This window comes from Xenopus laevis, chromosome 6L, assembly GCF_017654675.1.
Source record: "Xenopus laevis strain J_2021 chromosome 6L, Xenopus_laevis_v10.1, whole genome shotgun sequence".
NCBI lineage: Eukaryota > Metazoa > Chordata > Amphibia > Anura > Pipidae > Xenopus > Xenopus laevis.
Genome location: NC_054381.1, coordinates 161,898,852 through 161,920,611, shown reverse-complemented (window position 1 = coordinate 161,920,611; position 21,760 = coordinate 161,898,852). Strand labels below are relative to the sequence as shown.

The 21,760-nt window shown below is 39.9% G+C and overlaps 1 protein-coding gene across 1 annotated transcript; it reads right to left on the bottom strand.

Moving 5' to 3' along the window:
• Positions 1 to 3,049: 3,049 nt before the first annotated feature.
• XB5774338.L (uncharacterized XB5774338 L homeolog) lies at positions 3,050 to 18,532 on the bottom strand. The gene is given in 8 exon segments (NM_001085951.1): positions 3,050 to 3,369; positions 6,478 to 6,751; positions 8,861 to 9,003; positions 10,513 to 10,786; positions 14,500 to 14,654; positions 16,373 to 16,649; positions 17,254 to 17,327; positions 18,412 to 18,532. Coding segments are annotated over 7 exon segments (1,341 nt in total). The 5' UTR covers position 17,327; positions 18,412 to 18,532; the 3' UTR covers positions 3,050 to 3,224.
• Positions 18,533 to 21,760: the final 3,228 nt, after the last annotated feature.

Here is a 21,760-nt window from a genome sequence, read left to right as displayed (position 1 = left end):
GACTTCGGAAAACTAAGTGCTCAGTGTGCCTGCCCCCAGATGATTTACATTTTAGCTGGCGGAAGGCAGATCAAGGAGATTAGTCGCCGCGAAGATGAGGAGATTTGTCGCCTAGCAACTAATCTCCCTGAATCTGTCCGTGTGGCCAGACCCTTAGGGTCAGGTTTTATGTGTTATTACAAGTTGTTAATGAAGATGAATTGTCCTTTACGCTGTGAATCTCAGTTTCCCCAAGATCATATCGTAGTTGATCAGCCACTCAAGGAACAATCTTCCAAACAGACATATAGAAGAAATTGTACTTTATTGATTACTCACTGCAGAACTGTACGTGTTTTATATCTGTACAGACACGGGGAGGCACCATTATCAAAGGTCGAATTTTATATATAACTCGAATAAATTAGAAAATACGCGAAATTCTATTGGTGGGTATTTGATAAAAAAATTGAATATCTTAAACTCCCCCTAACTGACCTTCAGACTGGGCCCCCTTAGCTCATAACAAGGTTACAGATATATAGAAACATTGGGGTGTCACCCTGCTATAGTTTCAGGGGTACCCAGGGCACAAATAATCACTCACCCCAAATCTCCCCCTAACTGACCTTCAGATAGGACTCCATTCTATGGTCGGGTTCTGTAGAACATACATGTGTAGTGGAAGAGCAGCTATGTATGATATCAGCAGTGAGGACTGTGTAATGTATGACGGGTACAGGTGAGGCAATAACATGTTACATGGATGTCGCATTAGGAAATAAATCAGCCCATTATGTCAGTGTATAGTGATAGTGATAGTGATAGTGGTTTTATAGTTGTATTTGAATGTCACTAATTGAGAAATCTAGATGTGGGTGTAATATACACACAAAATAGGAACAAAGGACCACTCACTTCAAGGCTTCTGCAAAAACTCCAAGTTTTTTCCTCTTATTTATGGTGAGATCTCAGCAAACGTTTTGGGGACAAGCCCCTTCATCACGTGCTACTTACACGTGTGTACAGGGAAACAATTAAAGGGAAGGTCAACAAATAACTCCACCCCCTGTGATTGGGTGATGACATCATAACAATGATACGCAAGGATCTGTGCAAACCAAGGGGACGGCCGATAGTCTCCAGTATGAATTCTGTATTACAGGTACGGGACCTGTTATCCAGAATGCTCGGGACTGGGGGCTTTCCGGATAATGCATCTTTCTGTAATTTGGATCTTCATACCTTAAGTCTACTAGAAAATCATATAAACATGAAATAAACCCAACAGGCTGGTTTTGCCTCCAATAAGGATGAATTATATCTTAGTTGGGATCAAATACAAGCAACTGTTTTATTATTACACAGAAAAGGGTAATTTTTAAAAATTTCGATTATTCGGATAAAATGGAGTCTATGGGAGACGGCCTTTCTATAATTCGGAGCATTCTGGATTATGGGTTCCCAGATAACAGATCTTTCTGTAATTTGGATCTTCATGCCTTAAGTCTACTAGAAAATCGTATAAACATGAAATAAACCCAATAGGCTGGTTTTGCTTCAATAATAATTAATTATATCTTAGTTGGGATCAAGTACATGGGACTGATTTAATTATTACAGAGAAAATGGTAATTTTTGAAGTCTATGGGAGACGGCCTTTCCATAATTCGTTGCATTCTGGATTATGGGTTTCCGGATAACGGATCCCATACCTGTACAACCATTAAGTTAAGCATTCATTTGGATAAACACTTGCAACCTTTGGTACAAGAGATAAAATCTTGTCTGAAAGATACAACCGATTCCTTGAAGAAGATCTCGGCCATCTCTGTACACACTTTGTAAGTAGCACGTGATGAAGGGGCCTGTCCCCGAAACGTTTGTCGAGATCTCACCATAAATGAAAGGAAAAAAACTTGGAGTTTTTGCAGAAGCCTTGAAGTGAGTGGTCCTTTGTTCCTATTTTTGTGTGTATATTACAGAAGCAGGGCTAACATTGAGCACCTCTCGTGGGTGTAATATATCAGTGTGCAGATCATTTATGCTTTGCACTCAGCATTTCCATTTTCGATAAACATAATTTCGTTACTTGGGCCTAAGAGAAAGCAGGAAAGCTGTAAATCATGATTTTTATGATGTCGTTTTTATTTCTAAATGACACTGTTTACACTGCAAATAATTCACTGTACAATATAAAATGTCATTCCTGAAGCAGCAAGTGTATTTAGTTGTAATATTGGTGTGTAGGTGCATCTCAGCTCATTTTGCCTGGTCATGTGATTTCAGAAAGAGCCAGCATTTTAGGATGGAACTGCTTTCTGGCAGGCTGTTGTTTCTCCTACTCAATGTAACAATGTGTCTCAGTGGGACCTGGATTTTACTATTGAGTGCTGTTCTTAGATCTAATAGGCAGCTGGTAGATCCGGTTTCAGTGCAGAATTCTGCTGGAGCAGCACTATCAACTGATGTGTTTTGAAAAACATGACAGTATCCCTTTAAGCAGCTCATACACCTAGGGGCCCATTTACTTAACTCGAGTGAAGAAATAGAAGAATCGAATTTCGAATGGTCAAAAATGGCTGCTTCGACCATCGAATGGGCTACTTCAACTACGACTTCGACTTCAAATCGCACGATTCAAACTAAAAATCGTTCGACTATTCGACCATTCGATAGTCAAAGTACTGTCTCTTTAAAAAATACTTCAACCCCCTACTTCGCCACCTAAAACCTACCGAGGCCAATGTTAACCTATCTTCCCCATAGGCTTCCTAACAATTTTCTGATCGAAGGAAAATCCTTCGTTCGATTAGAAGGATTTAATCATTCGATTTTTCCTTCGATCATAGGAATTGCGGTAAATGGATATTCGAAGGATTTATATTCGGCAGTCGAATATTGAGGGTTAATTAACCCTCGATATTTGACTCTACGTAAATCTGCCCCCTAAAGATCTGCTTGACAGAGTTGAGCTGAACTAATCGTTTAGGATATAGCGCCTCTTCCATTCTCTATTTCAGACTGCAGAACTGCTTTATTATCACAAACGAGGAACGGAGGAAAGAAGTTCATTACATATCAGTTTATTCTGATTATAAGAGGAAAAACACACACAAAATACTGCACCAAAACTTACACCTGTGTCCTGCCTCTACCAAAGAGACGTACAGTATATTCTTTATTTTAAAATCTTTTATAGGGCACTGACTAAATGTAACTTGTCGTTTCCAACTTCATCGTGTTCAGTTTTCCAACCCAATAACCTCCACTTCACAGATATGGAGATATTCTACTCTCCCGGGAATCACCACACTCACGTACCGACCCACCATCCAGTTACAGGGCAGAGTGATGGGGTTTTTTGAGACGTCAGTGATGGTGCCGCATCTGTTGGGAAAAAAATGTCAGATTATTTCATGTTGGCAGAAATCGGGTATTTTTTATGTTTTTAACCATGAACACAAAAACTCACTCAAAGTCTAAGAGGCAGATTTAAGGTCAAGTTGTTTTTTTCATGAAAAATTTGAGTTTTCAGGCTATTTTTTGTTTAGTCAAAATTGATGTTGGAGGTTCAAAAAAACCATCCAATCCAAAAATACACCATCTAAACCCTGTCGAGGTCATGTAGAAGTCAATAGCAGAGGTTCTTGAACCATTTGAAGATGTAAATAGCCTTCACGATGTCCAAGTTTTTTTTCAGAGGGTTTTGCTCGAAAACTCAATCAATTTGAGCCATCCAAGTTTTTTTCCACCGAAAACTCTTATCAATTCGAGTATTTGGGTTTTTACCCTGAAAAGTCCTCTCCATAGACTTTCATGTTAATTATCTATACCCTGCAGTAAGGTGATTGATGCTATAAAGACTGGTATTCTCCCGACCTGCTGGTATTCTGACCTATTCTGACTATTAACATAAAGGTCTAAGGAGAGGCATTTTGGTTGGGCACCAAAACACTCAAATTCTTCCCACAGTGTTAGAAGTCAGAAAGTGTTTTCAATAAACACAAAGTTGCAATAAATTCGTGCATCAATTCAAATCGTATGATTGATGCTTTAAAAAGTCGACTTTAAAGAATTGTTACCGCAAAAACTTGTAGTTATCGGATTATAAGACTAAAACTAGCACAAATCACCATGTCAAGAAACATCTTCAGGTACATCTGCCATTGACTTCTACATGACCTCAAAATGGTTTGAGATGGATTTTCAGATTCAGATGTTTAGCAGCTTTGAAGTATGATAAAAATCTCTAAAAATTCAAGTTTTTCTTTCCCTCTACAAATTAGAGTTTTCCCCTTTAAAAACGCAACCTGAAAAATTTGAGGTTTAATGAGGCTTGATATATTCAGAAATTCACAATAAGGGGCAGATTTATCAAGGGTCGAAGTGAATTTGAGGGAATTTTCAAAGTAAAAAAATTCTAAATTCAAAGTAATTTTTTGGATACTTTGACCATCAAACAGGATACTACGACTTCGATTCAAAGTAAAATAGTTCGAATATTCGGCCATTCGATAATCGAAGTCCTGCCTCTTTAAAAAAACTTCGACTTCAATACTTGGCCAAATGAAACCTGCCGATGTGCTAAGTGCCTTCTACAGCATTTTTCTACGTTTTTTGAAGTCGAAGTAAAATCGTACGATAAAATCGGTCGAAGGATTTAATCGTTCAATCAAACTGTCCCTAAGTGTCATATTTATCAAGGGTCGAATTTAGAATTTGAAAAACTTCGAAATTCGAATTAAAAAAGACCAACCGAAATGAAGTCGAAGTTTTTTTTTGGCTGAATAGGTCCGCTTTCGATCGAATAGGTCCAATTTCAAATCGTATGAATCGAAGTAATATCGCATTCGATAGATTTTTGGATAATGTAAAAACAGGTATTTTTGTGGAAAATCATCGTACATGGAAAAACAGGAACACACTATATAGCGTCACTAAGGGGCAAATATATTCAAATGTGAGTTTAGAGCTTAATAACTAAAAACTCACCCACGTTCTAATTTTCACCCATTGATAAATACAATTTTAAAAATCCCATAGGAATGAATAGAACTTAGGTGAGTTTTTATTTATTAAGCTCTAAACTCACATTTTGATAAATTTACCCGTAAAATGAAACCTTTGGAATTTAAAAAAACAAAAATTTTATTTCATTTGCCTCTTTGTATAGTTTTGGATGTTTTAATTTGGAATTGGATAACGGGTCAATGGCATTTTCATTTTCTACAATCGGTTTTATCGTTACACTGAACTGTTCCTTTAACAAGACTTTACGTTATTTTTTCTAGTTCAATTCATGTGATTGTGTGTGTACTGTGGTGCTAAAGTAATGTAAATTGTGATTTACAGTTTTATATTTAGTTTGGTAGTCCCATATAAAGTTCTGAAAAAAAGTCCTAAAAAATAACAAATATATAAGGGAAGCTGGTGCCATTGGCCCAGTTTAATTTTTACACTAATGGACAGATTTATCAAAGGTCGAATTTCGAATTTATGGGAATATTTTTTACTCTAATAAATTCGAATATACTCACAACTCGGATGGGAGCTTATTTAAGAAAAAATTCGATTTTTTTATCGAATAGTCCTGACCCAAAAATCTTAATTGAATTCAGTTTTCCCTATCAAAAAAACTCGAACTGAGGAAGGCAATTAACACATTCAAATGGTTCAATGGACCTCTGCCATGGAGTTTTAAATGAACTTGGCAGGTTTAAGGTGGCAAATATTCGAATTAGAACTGTTTTCATGGTCGAGATGTGATAAATCTCACATTTGCATTTGGGGTATTAAAATTAGAATGTTTATATTTTTACACCAAAAACAATTCAAAAATTCTAATTCGAATGTACTGTTAATGAATCTGCCCCTAAATAGTTCCTTTAAAAAAGTTTTATTTTTTTGCACAGAATTCATGGCCCATCGTTACTCCAGAAATTGGTAAACATTTTCTCCTCAATTTGTTCCAATGACTACACTGGCCTACGTCAGCTCTTTGGTGGGAAATTCTGGTGTCATTTTTGGAATTTATCTTGAATAATATCAACCTTGAGCACTTCAGATTCCATGATAGAATTGGTCTGGCGTGAGTCTTCCGTCTATTTTTTTTGGTGCCACCCAATATGGGGGAGTCCACCATTTTGGAATCTCTGCCCTACACAAGTTTTTAGGACTTTTTATCTGCTCCTTTTCTTTACCTTTATAATTGCAGGTGCTCCTCAAGCTTCAGCTAAACTGCTCCCATTTCCACTGCACTGACCCCTTCTAAATTGTGTCATAATATTAAATATATGGCGCCTCCATGATTATTTGAATTACTATGTTTATTGTGATTTGAGTATTAATGACATTGGTTCATTATTTTTACTGATGATGCTTTGCATCTTGTGGATGTTATGTTTGAGTGTATTCATGAAACAGACGCCAAGGTTGACTTGAGCAGTAGAAGTCCCTTGGATAAAGACAAAGATAAAGGAGGTGTTTGAGACTTACACGGGGTTGTTATTATCTGCTGAATTTCCAACACGGATCTCGGCTCCTTTCAGGCGCTCGCTGCAGCAGTCTCCTCTGTTCACTATGACAACTGACTGAACCTTGTACATCTTCTTCAGGTCCAACTTCCACCAAGCAGGATTGTCACCACCAGTGTGGGAACATGAGCCCAACATCACATTTGTCGCCTTATTGCCATCAATAGCGGCAGCGGCGTTGTACTCAGGTCTGTAAAGTGAGCTCTGTGTGGCCTCTCCCAGTCTCGCAACATTAGCTGCCAACAAAAGACCATGATAGATTTCAACATTTTCCTTATAAAATACAATGAAGATAATCATTATACCCAAATACAATAGGAATTAAGACACAGCACAACTTGAGGGATCAGCAACACACCACAGACAGGAAAATGACAAAGGTTCAAGTAACGTTTGAAAAGATGATTATAAATGTTAACTCGGATGAGCCACATATAACAGTATTAAAGGGATCCTGTCATCGGAAAACATGTTTTTTTCAAAACACATCAGTTAATAGTGCTACTCCAGCAGAATTCTGCACTGAAATCCATTTCTCAAAAAAGCAAACAGATTTTTTTATATTCAATTTTGAAATCAAGGGCTAGACATATTGTCAATTTCCCAGCTGCCCCTGGTCATGTGACTTGTGCCTGCACTTTAGGAGAGAAATGCTTTCTGGCAGGCTGCTGTTTTTCCTTCTCAATGTAACTTAATGTGTCTCAGTGGGACATGGGTTTTTACTATTGAGTGTTGTTCTTAGATCTACCAGGCAGCTGTTATCTTGTGTTAGGGAGCTGCTATCTGGTTACCTTCCCATTGTTCTTTTGTTTGGCTGCTGGGGGGGGGGGGGGAAGGGAGGGGGTGATATCACTCCAACTTGCAGTACAGCAGTAAAGAGTGATTGAAGTTTATCAGAGCACAAGTCACATGACTTTGGGCAGCTGGGAAATTGACAAAATGTCTAGCCCCATGTCAGATTTCAAAATTGAATATAAAAAAATCTGTTTGCTCTTTTGAGAAATGGATTTCAGTGCAAAATTCTGCTGGAGCAGCACTATTAACCGATTCATTTGGAAAAAAAATTTTTTTCCCATGACAGTATCCCTTTAAGAATGATAAAACAGGAATTATAAAAAGCGATGTCAGTTTTACCGAGTGTGTGAGAAGCATAGGGGCAGATTCATTATAGGTCGGTATTTAAAACCAGGTGCTAGTGAGTCCTGTGCATAAAGGAAAACTATACCGTCAGAACTAAAGATTCTGCCATATACATCGCACTAATTATTGCTCTTCATTTCTTTTCCCTGTTCTCTGGCTCCATGCCCGTGAAATAATAATATAAACCTCTTAATAGAACAGATAGCAACGTCATGTAGATGTTCCTCAGGGGCTGCAAAACTTTCTGCTTTTTACCCTTGAGCTCAGCCAAGGAATTTGTCACTAATTTTGCCTCCACAGTTTCATAATTGCTATCTTGTTTCCAAAAGATCAAGCCTTTTCTGCAACATTTTTTGTTTTTATGATAGTTCTCCTTTAAAGGGCATGTAAAGGCAAAACAATAAAATCTAATTTTTACTTTCTTTAATGAAAAAGAAACCTATCTCCAATATACTTTAATTAAAAAATGTGTACTGTTTTTATAAGAAAACTGACTGTATGCAGTGAGATTCTCCCTTCATTTACTGCTGTGAATCAGAATTGTCAGACGGCCCCTAACTGCTCTGCAGGGAAACAATCATACTTATGTACAGCAGGGGGAGCCCCCACCTTACTTCCCAGCCATGCAGAACTCAAGCAGCTTTGTTTGTTTCCCTGTAGAGCAGTCGGCTACTGTGTAGAGATTTGTATTGGATTTTATTTTTGCCTTTACATCACCTTTACTGTTTCCAACTCCAGCTGCAGGGACAAAGATTATGGAGCCAGATTTAAACAGATAAACTAGGATTCTATTTGGAGGATTATTTTGCTGCAGCCACTGGTTCTGCAAAGTTTGTATTAAACAATAGAAAAACTATAAAATCCACATTAGATTTCAACACAGGAGTCAGTGCAGTCTGTATATTCTGATTATTAATCAGTCTTGTTGTTTCGGCTTCTGGCAGATATTATTTGACTTGTGCTGTTTTGATCATTTATGACGATCCCTAAGCAGCCCAGATTACACTGAGCATGTGCACAGTCTTGGTCTTGCAAAGATGTATAACAAAGGCTTGTGGTGCAGCAAGTTCATGTTTATGTTTAGTATAAAAAATAAAGCATTTCTAGCTTTATTCTATTTTACACTTTACTTCACCTTTAAGCGACCCATTGTAGAAAAGCTCTTAGATGGCAATGGCGATAACCCGGCTCCCAGCAGCCCTTACCTGGAACTTCTTGCCCATAAACCTCCACTTCACAGAGCTGGAGATTTTCTGTTCTTCCGGGTATAACCACACTCACGTACCGACCCACCATCTTGTTACAAGACAGGGTGATGGTGCTTTGAGCATTGATTATGGCGCCGCATCTGAAAGAAAGGACAATAACAGAATGCTGAAATGGAGGCAAAACAAGGGGCGGAAGAACAGGGAAAGAGTTTAAAGAAACCTATATTATTATTTCCAGTAGGGATGCACCAAATCTAGGATTTGGTTTCGGGATTCGGCCTTTTTCAGCAGGATTTGGATTCAGCCGAGTTCCTGCTGAACTGAATCTGAATCCAAAAATCGAATTCAGTTCGAGATTCGGCTGAATCACAAAGGATTCGGAATTTGGCAAAAAAAGTCCTAAAATACTGAATAAGGTGCATCGATAATTTCTAGCCATTACCATTTAGGCTGGTTTAACCCATGTTTATATCTGAATGCTCATCACAGTCGGCTGCCTAGTCCCCAGGCTCAGTACTAAGGAGATACAATGCTTGATACAGTGTGTTATGATTCTATTGCTGATCATTCTGCATTGTGGTGCATTTACACACCAGGAAGAGTTGGCTCCTGTACAGGAGAACTAAACCCCCCACTGTGATAAGTCCCCACCGGCCCCTCTCCCTGCCTCCCCCCTGCTAAGTGTTACCCCTGAATTGTGTCCCCTGTTGAAATACTGACTGCAAATGCAGATTGACTGCAGCAGAGCTCACGGGTGGAATCTTCCTGCACTTCGGTAATCTTCATGTCTTCTTCCCGCGCTTCGGCAATTTCCGTCACTTCCGGCGCATGCGCAGTTGTAGCGAACCATTAAAAAAATGCTCCAACTGCGCATGCGCCTATACGCTGCTCACTTTACGAGGATTACCAAAGCAGTGAAGATGGCGCCCATGTTCTCTGCTGCGCTCACTCTGCATTTGCGGTCAGTATTTCAAGAGGGGACACAATTTAAGGGTAACACTTAGCAGGGGGAGGCAGGGAGGGGGGCCAGCGGGGACTTATCACAGTGGGGGGTTTAGTTCTCCTTTAAAGACAAGAATGAAAGGAACAGGGCTGATCCTATCAAATGTGGGGCCCAATTGGGACCATGTTGGCGGGGCCCCTAGACAAAGTGTTGCTGGTTACTGACACACCAAGTATTTAGGAAAATAAGGGCATTCAGGCACATAATAGAAAGGAAAGGGGCAGACAAGGTAAGAGATTGAGAGGGATAAAATAGGGGCACACAGTGTAAGAGAGAGAGGGAGGAAATATGAGAGTGGACTGGGCCAATTAGTTTGGGGCACGCTGGGCCAATTCAGCTTGGGAGCAGGCTTGGTTGGATTGGGGGCAGGCAGGGCCTATCAAGGTTGGAGGAAAGCTGGGCCTATGAGAGTTGGGGGCAGGCTAGACCTATGGAGTTGGGGGATAGGCTGGCTTATCAGAGTTGGGGGTGGGCTGGACCTATGGATTTGGGGATGGGCTGGATTCTCAAAGTTGGGGGCAGGCCAGGCAGCATCATGTGCTGAGGGAAATATTATCTGTGCTGCCCTGTGGTGCGGGGCCCAATTGGTCCAATAGGCCTAAGGCCGGCCCTGGAAAGGAAGATAATGGGGGTCTTTGAGACTCACACTGGGTTGTTATTATCTGCTGAGTTTCCAATAAGAACCTGAGCCCCTCTCAGTCGATCGCCACAGCAGTCTCCTCTGTTCACTATCACCACTTTGTCCACATTGTAAGTCTTCTTTAGGTCCAGCCGCCACCAAGCAGGATTGTCACCACCAGTGAGGGAACATGAGCCCAACATCATATTTGCATTCCTATTGCCATCAATGGCGGCAGCGGCGTGGTACTCAGGTCTGTAAATTGAGCTCTGTGTGGCTTCTCCCAGTCTCGCCAAATTAACTGCCAACAAAAGATCATTATAGATTTCAACATGAAATAAAACGAAGACATTAATTATAGACAAATACAATATGAATTTAGGTACAACTTCAGGAATCATCAACAAAACCTAATTCCATATAAAAACATCAGAGACACGACATAAATAAATTATGGCAAGGGTTCAATCAAATTTTCCAAAAGTGAATATCAATGTTAACATGCATGAGCCACATATACACCATTAGGCACCTGATATCCCAGAATAACATACCTGTCTCATGTCATTACTGAATCACAAGCCAGAAACTGCAGCTCATTTCAACTACTTCCTGGTCTAGCATAAAGCTCCACCCCCAAGCATCATGCTTGATCAGGAAGTAGCTGAAATAAGCTGCAGTTTCCAGCTTGTGATTTAGAAACCACACAAGACTGAGTGCAAGGGGGTTGGTATTTTATTTGGGAGCTGTTTAGAGTCTTTTTAGGGATTTTAAAGTAAAAAGGCTTACAGATGCTTTAAGCATCATTTTTAAATACCAGGTACCAGTGAGTCCTAGGCTTAAATGATAACTATACCTTCAGAATGGATACTTAACCAACAGTATTTTATATTAATGACCTGTTAAAGGTCTTACATCAGCCCCTCTGGCATTTTTCACAACCCAAAGATTGCCAGTCAGGTCTATATAGAGAGTACGGTTAGGGGGTTATTTATAAAAATACTTTTTTCTGATGTATTAAATAAGATAAAAAAAACTCTGACCAAACTAGAATCCATGATTTGCCCTTATTTATAAAAAAAAAACCTTGAAAGAATGAATCGTGAAAAAACACGTCTTTTTGGGATTGTCACACAAAAAAATCTGAAAACCGCTGAATTTTTTTTGCGGAAAAACCAGTGTCAAACTTCCAAAACTCGGAATATTTTGTGAGGGTTAGAAGATCTTCAAATGGTTAAGGGGACATCTGCCATTGACTTTTACATGAATTTGACAGGTGTTAGATGGACTATTTTTGGATTCAGACTTGGAAGAGATTCGGGGCACAATAATCGCGAAAATTCATGTCTTTTTTGGGTTTTTTGTGTCAAAACCGACGCCACGAAAAATTGTGCCTTAATAAATAACCCCCATAGTGTCTTGTATAACATGGTCCATCTATGAGCTTCCCTCTTGCCTATGACAACTTTTTATGGGGTATCACTTCATTGAGGCCTTGACATTGTACAGCCCTAGATGAGGGCCACAAACTGTATCTGCTAATGGAACCAGTGGCAGTGCTCAAAATGATGATTAAAAGGATGGAAAAGGCTGTAGGAATATTTAAACTACCGTATATACTCGAGTATAAGCCGCCACGAGTATAAGCTGAGGTACCTAATTTTACCTCCAAAAACTGGGAAAGCTTATTGACTTGAGTATAAGCTGAGGGTGAGAAATGCAGCAGCTTCTGGTAAGTTTCAATCAAAAAATTGAGGGTTTCTGCTCCCATTGGAGGTGCCGGCGTCTCGTTTTTGGATGCCGGCGACCATTCTTGGACACTGGCGAATATTCTTGGAGACTATTCTTGGACGCCGGCGACTATTCTTGGACGCCGGCGACTATTCTTAGGCACCGGTGACTATTCTTAGGCGCCGGCAACTATTCTTAGATGCCGGCGACCTTTTTTGCGCTTGACCCGAGTATAAGCCGAGGTAGCGTTTTTCAGCATATTTTGGGGGCTGAAAAACTCGGCTTTTACTCGAGGATATACAGTATACAAAGTGGGTAGTGAGTTAATTGTAAAACAACATCTGAAAAGCAAAACTGAATATGACATTGAAATTGATGTCAAAAATAAAACAAATGTCAAATAATTTATTTAAATGTACAGTATAATACACAGAGCATGACCCATAGGGGTTATTTATCATAGTCGGAATTTATCTCAATATTTACTGGTACAAACTTCGATCAAATCGACTTGTTTTTTTTACGCTTATTTGTTTTTAAATCTTCCTGAAAATCTGCTTTACGGGAAAAATCTGTTTTTCATGATTTTTCATCTGATCTTCATGGTTTTTTTACCTGAAAACTCAGATTTTTGCCCGACAACTCTGAAAACTTTGAGGTATTGCACGAAACCCTGTGCACATCAAAAAAACATTGGGACTTCTCCCATTGACTTATTTGCAACCTCGACAGGTCTGAGATGCGGATTTTCTGATTCAGATTTTTACATCCTCAGGGTTTAATAAATTCCAAAAAATCCGTGATTTTTTAAAAGTCCGATTTTATTAAAAAAAAAATCGAATTTTTCGTGATTTTTGCATTCGGAGTTTAGTAAATAACCCCCAAAATGTCAGAGAGGTAACATGTTCAATGGAAACGACAAGATGGCTGAAGTTTTATATGTTTACACCACTGAAGAGCCAGTTAATTAAGGTTTCCTTTTAACAAACCCAATACGGTGTAGGTGACTCTTTCACAAGACTACGTTCATAAGAGGCTAGGTCATTTGAAGGACCTCCAGGACCTCACAGCATTTACTATAGGGAGCTAAAGATGGCCAGCTCTGTGGTTTTTGGGCCACTATACTTAATCTTCTGTGATTGTGTGTTGACAATTACCACTAAACTGGTGTAAAGTTGACCATGCATTGAAAGATCCACTTGTTTGGCAAGGTCACCAAACAAACATATCTTTCTCCAATATGCCCACCTTGATCCCAATGAGGGTATACTGGCCATCATGATGAGGACTGCATGAATAAGCCAATGTGGCCCTCACCCCAACAGTATTTCTGCCTGATCAGTGTCTGGCTGACTTTTGGTCACATTTTGCTCATGTAGGCCAGTCGGATTGGCACATATAAAGGGCAGATAAGCTGCTGACTCGGACTGAAGGGTCAAATAGGCCATTTTTACATTGTTGGGTTTGTTATCTTTCGAGTCAAAGCACTTATGAGGGGACAAAAGTCTTAACAAACATGTTGGGACAGTAGACAAAGTAAGGGATACATTATTCATACAAGAACAAGAGCCCCATCCTTTCTACTTCATATAACTTTATACAATGTCTTTAACATGAGGACAGTGAAGTGTTTGCTATTTGTATGGATATGTCGGTGTATGTATATATATATAATGTTTATTTCTAGTGTGAGTTAATGTAAATGACCTATTCTTGAATAACAGGCATAGTCGCCCGATGTGTCATATCACTTAAAGGAGCTGTGTAAATGAACAAATATTAAGAGTGGGGCGGATGATATGATGCGCAGGTGTTTTCTTGTCTACTGTGCATTTTTTGTCTTGCAAAACTGACCATGTTACAAATTTTTGGCACCATTTAGGAGAAATGGCAGAAATTCGCTGGGAAACCATACACGGCTCCTCACTACTTGAGACACTATTGTAGCGGACTATATTCTCAGGAACAGTTGTGTTGCACGTCATACATTATTAAGTCCAAAGCACCACATGTAAATGAACCCCTTGCATCATGAGAAACTGATCGCACCAAGTGTGCTGGAACATTAGTAGGTGGGCCTTCTACTTGCTTCATGTCTCCCCCAACAAGAGTGAAATAGCAGCACCATCTCAGTCTTATTTACAGAGAACGGGTTTTAACAAATGAATAAAATTCTGCACAGATAATTTTGACACCTAAACCTTGCTCTATCTGCACTTCTACTGTTTAGACCTTTAGATGGCACCATCCATAACACAGCACCTGGCTCCCAGCAGACCTTACCTTCAGCAGGTTTAACTTCTTCCCCGTAGACCTCCACTTCACAGATATTGAGCTCTTCTGCCCGCCCGGGAATAACCACACTCACATACTGACCCTCCATCCCGTTACAGCACATAGTGATGATAAGATTTGTGATGTCGGTGATCATACTGCACCTGAAGGAAACAAACGGGGAAAGAATGAACCCACAATCAGACTAATAATAATAATGAATGTTTCAACTGATGGAAGAGAAATGGATGATGCTAATGACTGATATGTGAGGCATATAATCCTTATAAATGTGTCAAGTCAAATGGTTGGTTACTGAAGGCATCTGATTATGTCTCGTTGGCTCATTACTGTGCAATATCATGAGAGTGGAGCCCTGGATAGAAGGTATATAGTTACATCTTTAAATGATAAGGTACAGGAACCCGTGGAATTAAAAGAGGGACACGATACAGTATGAAACCCACCTTAACTGGACGTCAACATCATCAGAGACATTGTTGAATTGCCATTGGCCTTACATGTTTAATGCAGAGACAAGTAAATGTTCTTTAAGAAGAAAATATTTGGATGAATAGACTAATGTTGAAGTTTCACAAGAAACATTTAGATGGCCACCAATATCAAGATATGACATCATTTAATTAAGCCATCTCTGCCATATTATTGTAAAAACATCAAAGAAAGGTATGATAAAGGTGGAGATATCGACTCAATGGCACTGATGTACAATACAAAGGAAACTATATCAAACTGGTCCCTGATTGGACTGATGTAGGAGGGGCCTTACAGTAGTAACACAGTACATTGGCAGATGAAGTTTTCAAACCAGCCTGGCCAACATATATCCATGGTGCATAGATAACTGGCCGGGATCATCTGGCCAACATACACATCCTGAAAATCATAGGACATTTTCATTGATATGATTTTATTGGTATTTTTACAGCCTCTGCGTGTATAGCAAGCCATGTGATCATGGAAAACACACCTAGAGGCAGATTTTACAGGGGTCCAATTTCCAGTTCATAGAAGCTTTTGAACTCGAAATTCGACCAATCGAAATTTATAAAAAAAATCTGAATTTTTCAGAATCAGGTGAATACTATGGACCCAAAAACTCAAATCGAGCTCGCTTCGAGTTTTTCAAACTCAAGTTGAGTTTTTTCTGCGCAAAAAACTCGAATGCCAGGATGGTAGCACACAACTCCAAATTGATCCCAGGACGTCTAAAGGCTAAAACAGCAATTCGGCAGGTTTTAGGTGGTGAATAAATTTTAAAAATCGATTTTGAATTTTTTAAAAAAACTCAAATCGAATTTTAACAATTCGAATTTGGCCATAAGAAAACGTAAAAATTTGAAGTTGAAATGGGAATTTTCACTTCACTTGATAAATCTGCCCCTTAACGTCTAATGTTCTGGTCTACTGTAGAACACACCAAGGGGCATGTTTATCAAGGGTCGAATTTAGAGTTTATGGGAGTTGATAAAAACTCCCATAAACTTGAAAATTAATTTTTAATTTAAATTCAAGTGAATAGGATTGACTTGCAAACTTGATTCAAGTTTTTTCACCAAAAAAAATGTTTTTTCAGAAGTCCACCAGTCCACCAAATTGATTGTTGGTCCCCCATAGGCTAAAACACCAATTTGGCAGGTTTTAGAAGGCGAATAGTAGGATTTGAATTCTTAAAGGGACTCTAATCGAATTTGGAATATTCCCTAGTCCAATTACACTAAAATAAACTCAAAATACTAATTTAAAAATTCTAATTTTCAATTCGACCCTTGATAAATGTGCCACCAAGTATTAATCATTTTATAACAAAACCAAAGAAGCAGAAAGAGAGGGATAAATAAGGTAGGCCTTTGGGACTTACATTGGGTTGTCATTATTTGGGGAATTGCCGATACGAATCTGAGCTTTTAACAGGCGCTCCCTGCAGCAGTCTCCTCTATTCACAATGACCACAGTGTTAACCTTGTAGACCTTCTTCAGGTCCACCTGCCACCAGGCGGGATTGTCCTTAGCAGTGCTGGAGCATGGACCTGTGATGAGATTGGTTGCTCTACTGCCATCATTAGCTGCTTGAGCAATGTACCGAGGTGCATACGTGGAGCTTTGCTTGGCTTCTCCCGACCTTGCCACATTGATCGCTAAAAAATAAAATGATAAAAACCTTGTCTCTCTAAACAACGCTACAGACATGCACAGGTATGGGATCTCTTATCTGGAATGCTTGGGGTCTGGTGTTTTCTGGGGGGTTTCCATATCTGGATTACCATACCTTTAGTCTCTTATAAATATATTAAATAAACAGGATTGTTTTGTGCAGCTTAGTTTCCATCATGTACATGGTACTTTCTTACTACTGAAAAGAAAAATTTGAATTATTTGTTAAAATTGGACTCCATAGGAGAATGACCTTTCTGTATTTCTGAGCTTTCTGGATATTAGGCTTCTGGATAAGACATCCCATACCTGTACTTTCCTATTCAGTCTGATGCTGCACTGGCCCTGCTGAAGATGATGGAGCTAATTCATATCAATATATACGATAGGATCTGGGCACATAGGTTTCCAGTTGCTAAATCACTTTATTTCAGGAAGAAGAGGTGTTGGGGTCTAATTGTGTCTCCTCCTTGTGCCCTGGTGATGGACAGATCTATAGATCATTTGCTTTTGCTCAGCAGTGACTTCAGCATAGAGATATGTCAGTCAACATCAGAGATAAATGTGAAATTAAGAGGATTCTCCTACCTCCTGGTGGGGGGCTGCAGGAATGAACCCGTCCAATGGAGATACCAACCAGCAGGACCACAATGTACTTCATCCTAATGAAGAAGAGACAACACAATAGCACAGACTGCAGATAAAATCATTAAGTGTGGAACGATTGGTGCATCAGATTTACTAACCGGAGAAAAGTCGCCAGCGTCCACTTCGAACCCAGCGCAACACTTTGCTAGGCGAAAATTTGTTCAGACAACACTAATTCACTAAAATACAGAGTTACGTCCCGGGTGTTGAATGCTGCTGACTTTACGCTAGCGTTACTTTCGTAATGTGAGCTTTTGAAAGCGAAGATACGCTAGGGTCTAGATCTTGCGCTCAGGTTAATTTGCATATGGCGGAAAATGTAAAGTTGTATAGATTTCTTTATGTTATATGTTGCAGCAAATACATTACACAAGTCCAGGGAACTTTAATAAAGACAATTGAGTTATATTGCCCTACACATGAGCCCACTGTAAAGTTAATGTTTTATATGTTAGAAAATGTTGGGAGAAAACCGGTTAGAAAAAAAAATGTTAAGGGCTTTTGCAGCCAATCACTCTGAAGAAAGGAAAAATCGCCAAAGTTTTTTGAACTTTGATGCATTTTCCAGTCACAGAATATGATGCAAGTGACAGAAGATTAAGGAATATCTATTGCGCCTCGTCTGGTCTGAGTGCTAAAGGCAAGTCTGGCGACAGAGGTAACGTTCAGTAAAATCCGAATTTTAGTGAATTTGCGGAGTAACGTCCATTCGACGGAGTGAACTGTCGTCTGGTGATAAAGTGCGAATGAGCGCTAGCGTCTGTCTCTTTCGCTAGCGAATTGGTGCCCGTGCGAATTGTCACTAGCGTTAACCACTTGTCTAAAGCTAATCCCTTGTCCTCTCACCCACCTCTTGGTCCCGTTTCTATTCTCCCAATCAGTGTGGCCTCACTCTCCCTTATCTCATAGACTTGCTCAGTATCATCAATGTTCTGGTTTCTATATCCAAATTCTCACATCACTCAGTGAATAATACTATGAGCGTTACAAAGGCAAGTATACAACTCAACATACATTACATTGAAGTAAATAGTTGAATGTACCAATTCCTATAGAGGTGCACAGAATACAAAGGTAAGTGAATCTGATTTTATTTACCTGTCAGTGAGTCTTGTTAGAGTCAGGCTTCTTCTTCTTCTTCCCCTTCAGTGTCCACCTTCCTTCTGATCTGGATCCTCCTTATATACCAGTCCTGGTCCTGTATATGGAGATCCTCCTTATATACCAGTCCTGGTCCTGTATATGGGGATCCTCCTTATATACCAGTCCTGGTCCTGTATATGGGGATCCTCCTTATATACCAGTCCTGGTCCTGTATATGGGGATCCTCCTTATATACCAGTCCTGGTCCTGTATATGGGGATCCTCCTTATATACCAGTCCTGGTCCTGTATATGGGAGTTGCCCAGTGGTTAATCCAGGTGAGAGTTTCTACTGGAATGATCAGAATTTTAATGCCAGGACTGGCAACGATCTTTACTTTAATATTTCCCCCAGGGCATCGTAGCTTGGGGTTCCAGGGAAAGTGGAAACCTGTTGCTCAACATTCTCAAGTACAACATAGATACCCCTATACATAGACTGGTGGGACTGGTTTGGTTTGTGTGTCTATTACCAAAGGCGCCGGAGCCAACAGGGCCATTTTATAAGCTGCTGGCATTTTATTTTTTTGTCTAGACTGCTTAGCTGCCGTTATATTATAAAAAAATCGTGTCAAAATGAGGGTATACCTCCCCACTGTGCCGTTTTCTGCAGGACAGTCTCGATTTTGACAGCTCAGCCCGCCGTCCCGACTTTCTCTTTGATCTCCTGCGCTGACACCAAAAAAAGTTTCTGAAACTTAATTAAAATAACAGAACACCCAACAGCTGCACTTGGATACTTTTGTAACAACTTAAGATAAGCAAAGATACAGTTGTAACAAATAAGATAAGCAGGTCTCTTGGGAGAACTGAGATTAGCATTTTAAGGAACAATTCCCTTTCATTAGCGAACCTGTTATAACACATGAAACATTGCACTAAAACTCCCAGAAATCAGTTCAAACTTTCATAACCTGCCAAATGTTGTAAAGTGGACATGGAAATTAGGGGGTGTGGCCGTAAAATGGGTGTGGCCAAGAATTATTGCACAACTTTTTGTCCCTCTTTCCATTTTTCAAATGTTGGGAGGTATCTGAGGGGTATGAGCATCGTTACTCTGTGACACCCTACTAGGAGTTCTGGGGTATTTATTTCTGAAATAGTCTCATGCCTCATAGTTGAATATATATTCCCTCTAGATGAATAGAAATAACCCCCCACTCGTTTTTTACATGAGCTCAATCAGTTGGGTTATGTAGAAATTGTACATAAACGTTATCTGACCTGCCAGAAAAAACATATGTGTTTATTTTCTACAGATACACCTCCATGATGTCTCTGTACTGGTGGGATCAGTTCCTCACCCCCCCATTAGGCTCAGTCTCCCTCACCTTGTTCCACTGGGAAGGGCTGGATTGTGGGAGTGGAAGTCTGGATTCCATAGTGGATGGGCAGATGGACTTGCAAAATCCTTCATTTCACAATGGAACAAGGTGAGGGAGGGGTTACATTACACTGTGAGCCTAATGGGGCAGTAAACTGGTCCCTACAAGCACATACAGAATATAGTGGTTTCCTTTCAGTCTGTGGAATCAGGAGGTAAAATCACATTTATATTTACTTATGGCACTTCAGGCAATGTTTAATACTACTAATACATAGACCTCTACTAATACATACCCCCTACTAATACATACCCCCTACCAATACATACCCATAATAATACATAACCCCCTACTAATACATACCCCTACTAATACATACCCCCTACTAATACATACCCCTAATAATACATACCCCATCTAATATATACCCATAATAATACATACCCCTACTAATACATACCCCCTACTAATACATACCCCTACTAATACATACCCCTACTAATACATACCCCCTACTAATACATACCCCTAATAATACATACCCCATCTAATATATACCCATAATAATACATACCCCTACTAATACATACCCCCCTACTAATACATACCCCCTACTAATACATACCCCTACTAATACATACCCCTAATAATACATACCCCATCTAATATATACCCATAATAATACATACCCCTACTAATACATACCCCCCTACTAATACATACCCCTACTAATACATACCCCTACTAATACATAACCCTACTAAATGAACTCATGTCAAAAAGGAGGGGGGGATATTTTGCCTTTAAACCAGTTTAAAGCAGGTAAAGGAACACCACAGAACTTCCAGCTAAGGGGCCAAATTGACAAAATGGGTAAAATGATTCTGCTGTAAAAGTGGTGTCAATGAGATGCTGTTTATCAGGATATTCTATTCTTCTTACTGTTCAACGCCATCCATTACTATTAGTGAAATCACCTGTAGGAAAGTCATTACAAAGACAAAAATGCTGAATGTGAAATTTACAACATTATTTTACCCCACCTCAAAGTGGGGGGGAGGGGGGATGTATTAATGGGGACCTGTCTGTCAGGAGCGCTTGTTGGCGCTCTCGTCTCCGGTGGCATCCTATCCAAGATGGCGGCACCCATGCTCACAAGGCCGACATGATGAAGTCACGCGCCCAGCGCAAAATTCAAAATATAAGTAGGCCGGTGCGATGCCCGATTGTAGGATTTGTTTGGAACATTCCTGGGTGTTTGTTAATTCCTATTTTACTGATTCTTGGATTCCTGACCCTGCCTGAACCTCGACTTTGCTACTTTCTGCCTGCCTTTTGGACTCTTTGCCTGGACTTTGTTTATGTTTTTTGCCTGATCCTATTTGTACCGCAAACTTGGACTTGAACCACTTAAGCTTTCTCCTTGGTCCTGACTATTCCCACTGGGAGTCAATAGGCCCCCTGACACTGTCACCCAGACATAAACATCTGTATAATAAAAGTTCTTTTCAAATTAAACATGAAATCCAAATTCTTTTTTTATTTAAGCATTCATAGCTGCTGTAAACGCATTTAATAATCTCAGCTGTCAATCAAATACTGCCTGCCCCTCCTCTATGCCCGTGGCATAGAGGCGGGGCAAACAATTACTTTCACTTTCCATTCAGCACTTCCTACATGTCACTTCTCTCCCCACATTCCCCTGTTCTCTTCCCCATTTAATCATGGAGCCAGGTAGGGTTGCCACCTTTTTAAAAATGTTTTACCGGCTGCTGGGGGGCGGGGACACAAAGGGGTGGGCCGTGACGTCAAAAGGGGCGGTCGTGACGTCAAAAGGGGCGGGAACACGCCACGGACGCTAGAAGAAGTAAAAGAAAAGGTAAGTTCCAGGGGATTGGGGGCAGGCCGAGGGCTCCTTTTAATCGTATTACAAATTTACCGGCAGCTACATTGCCGGTAAATTTGTAATACCGGCCCCGG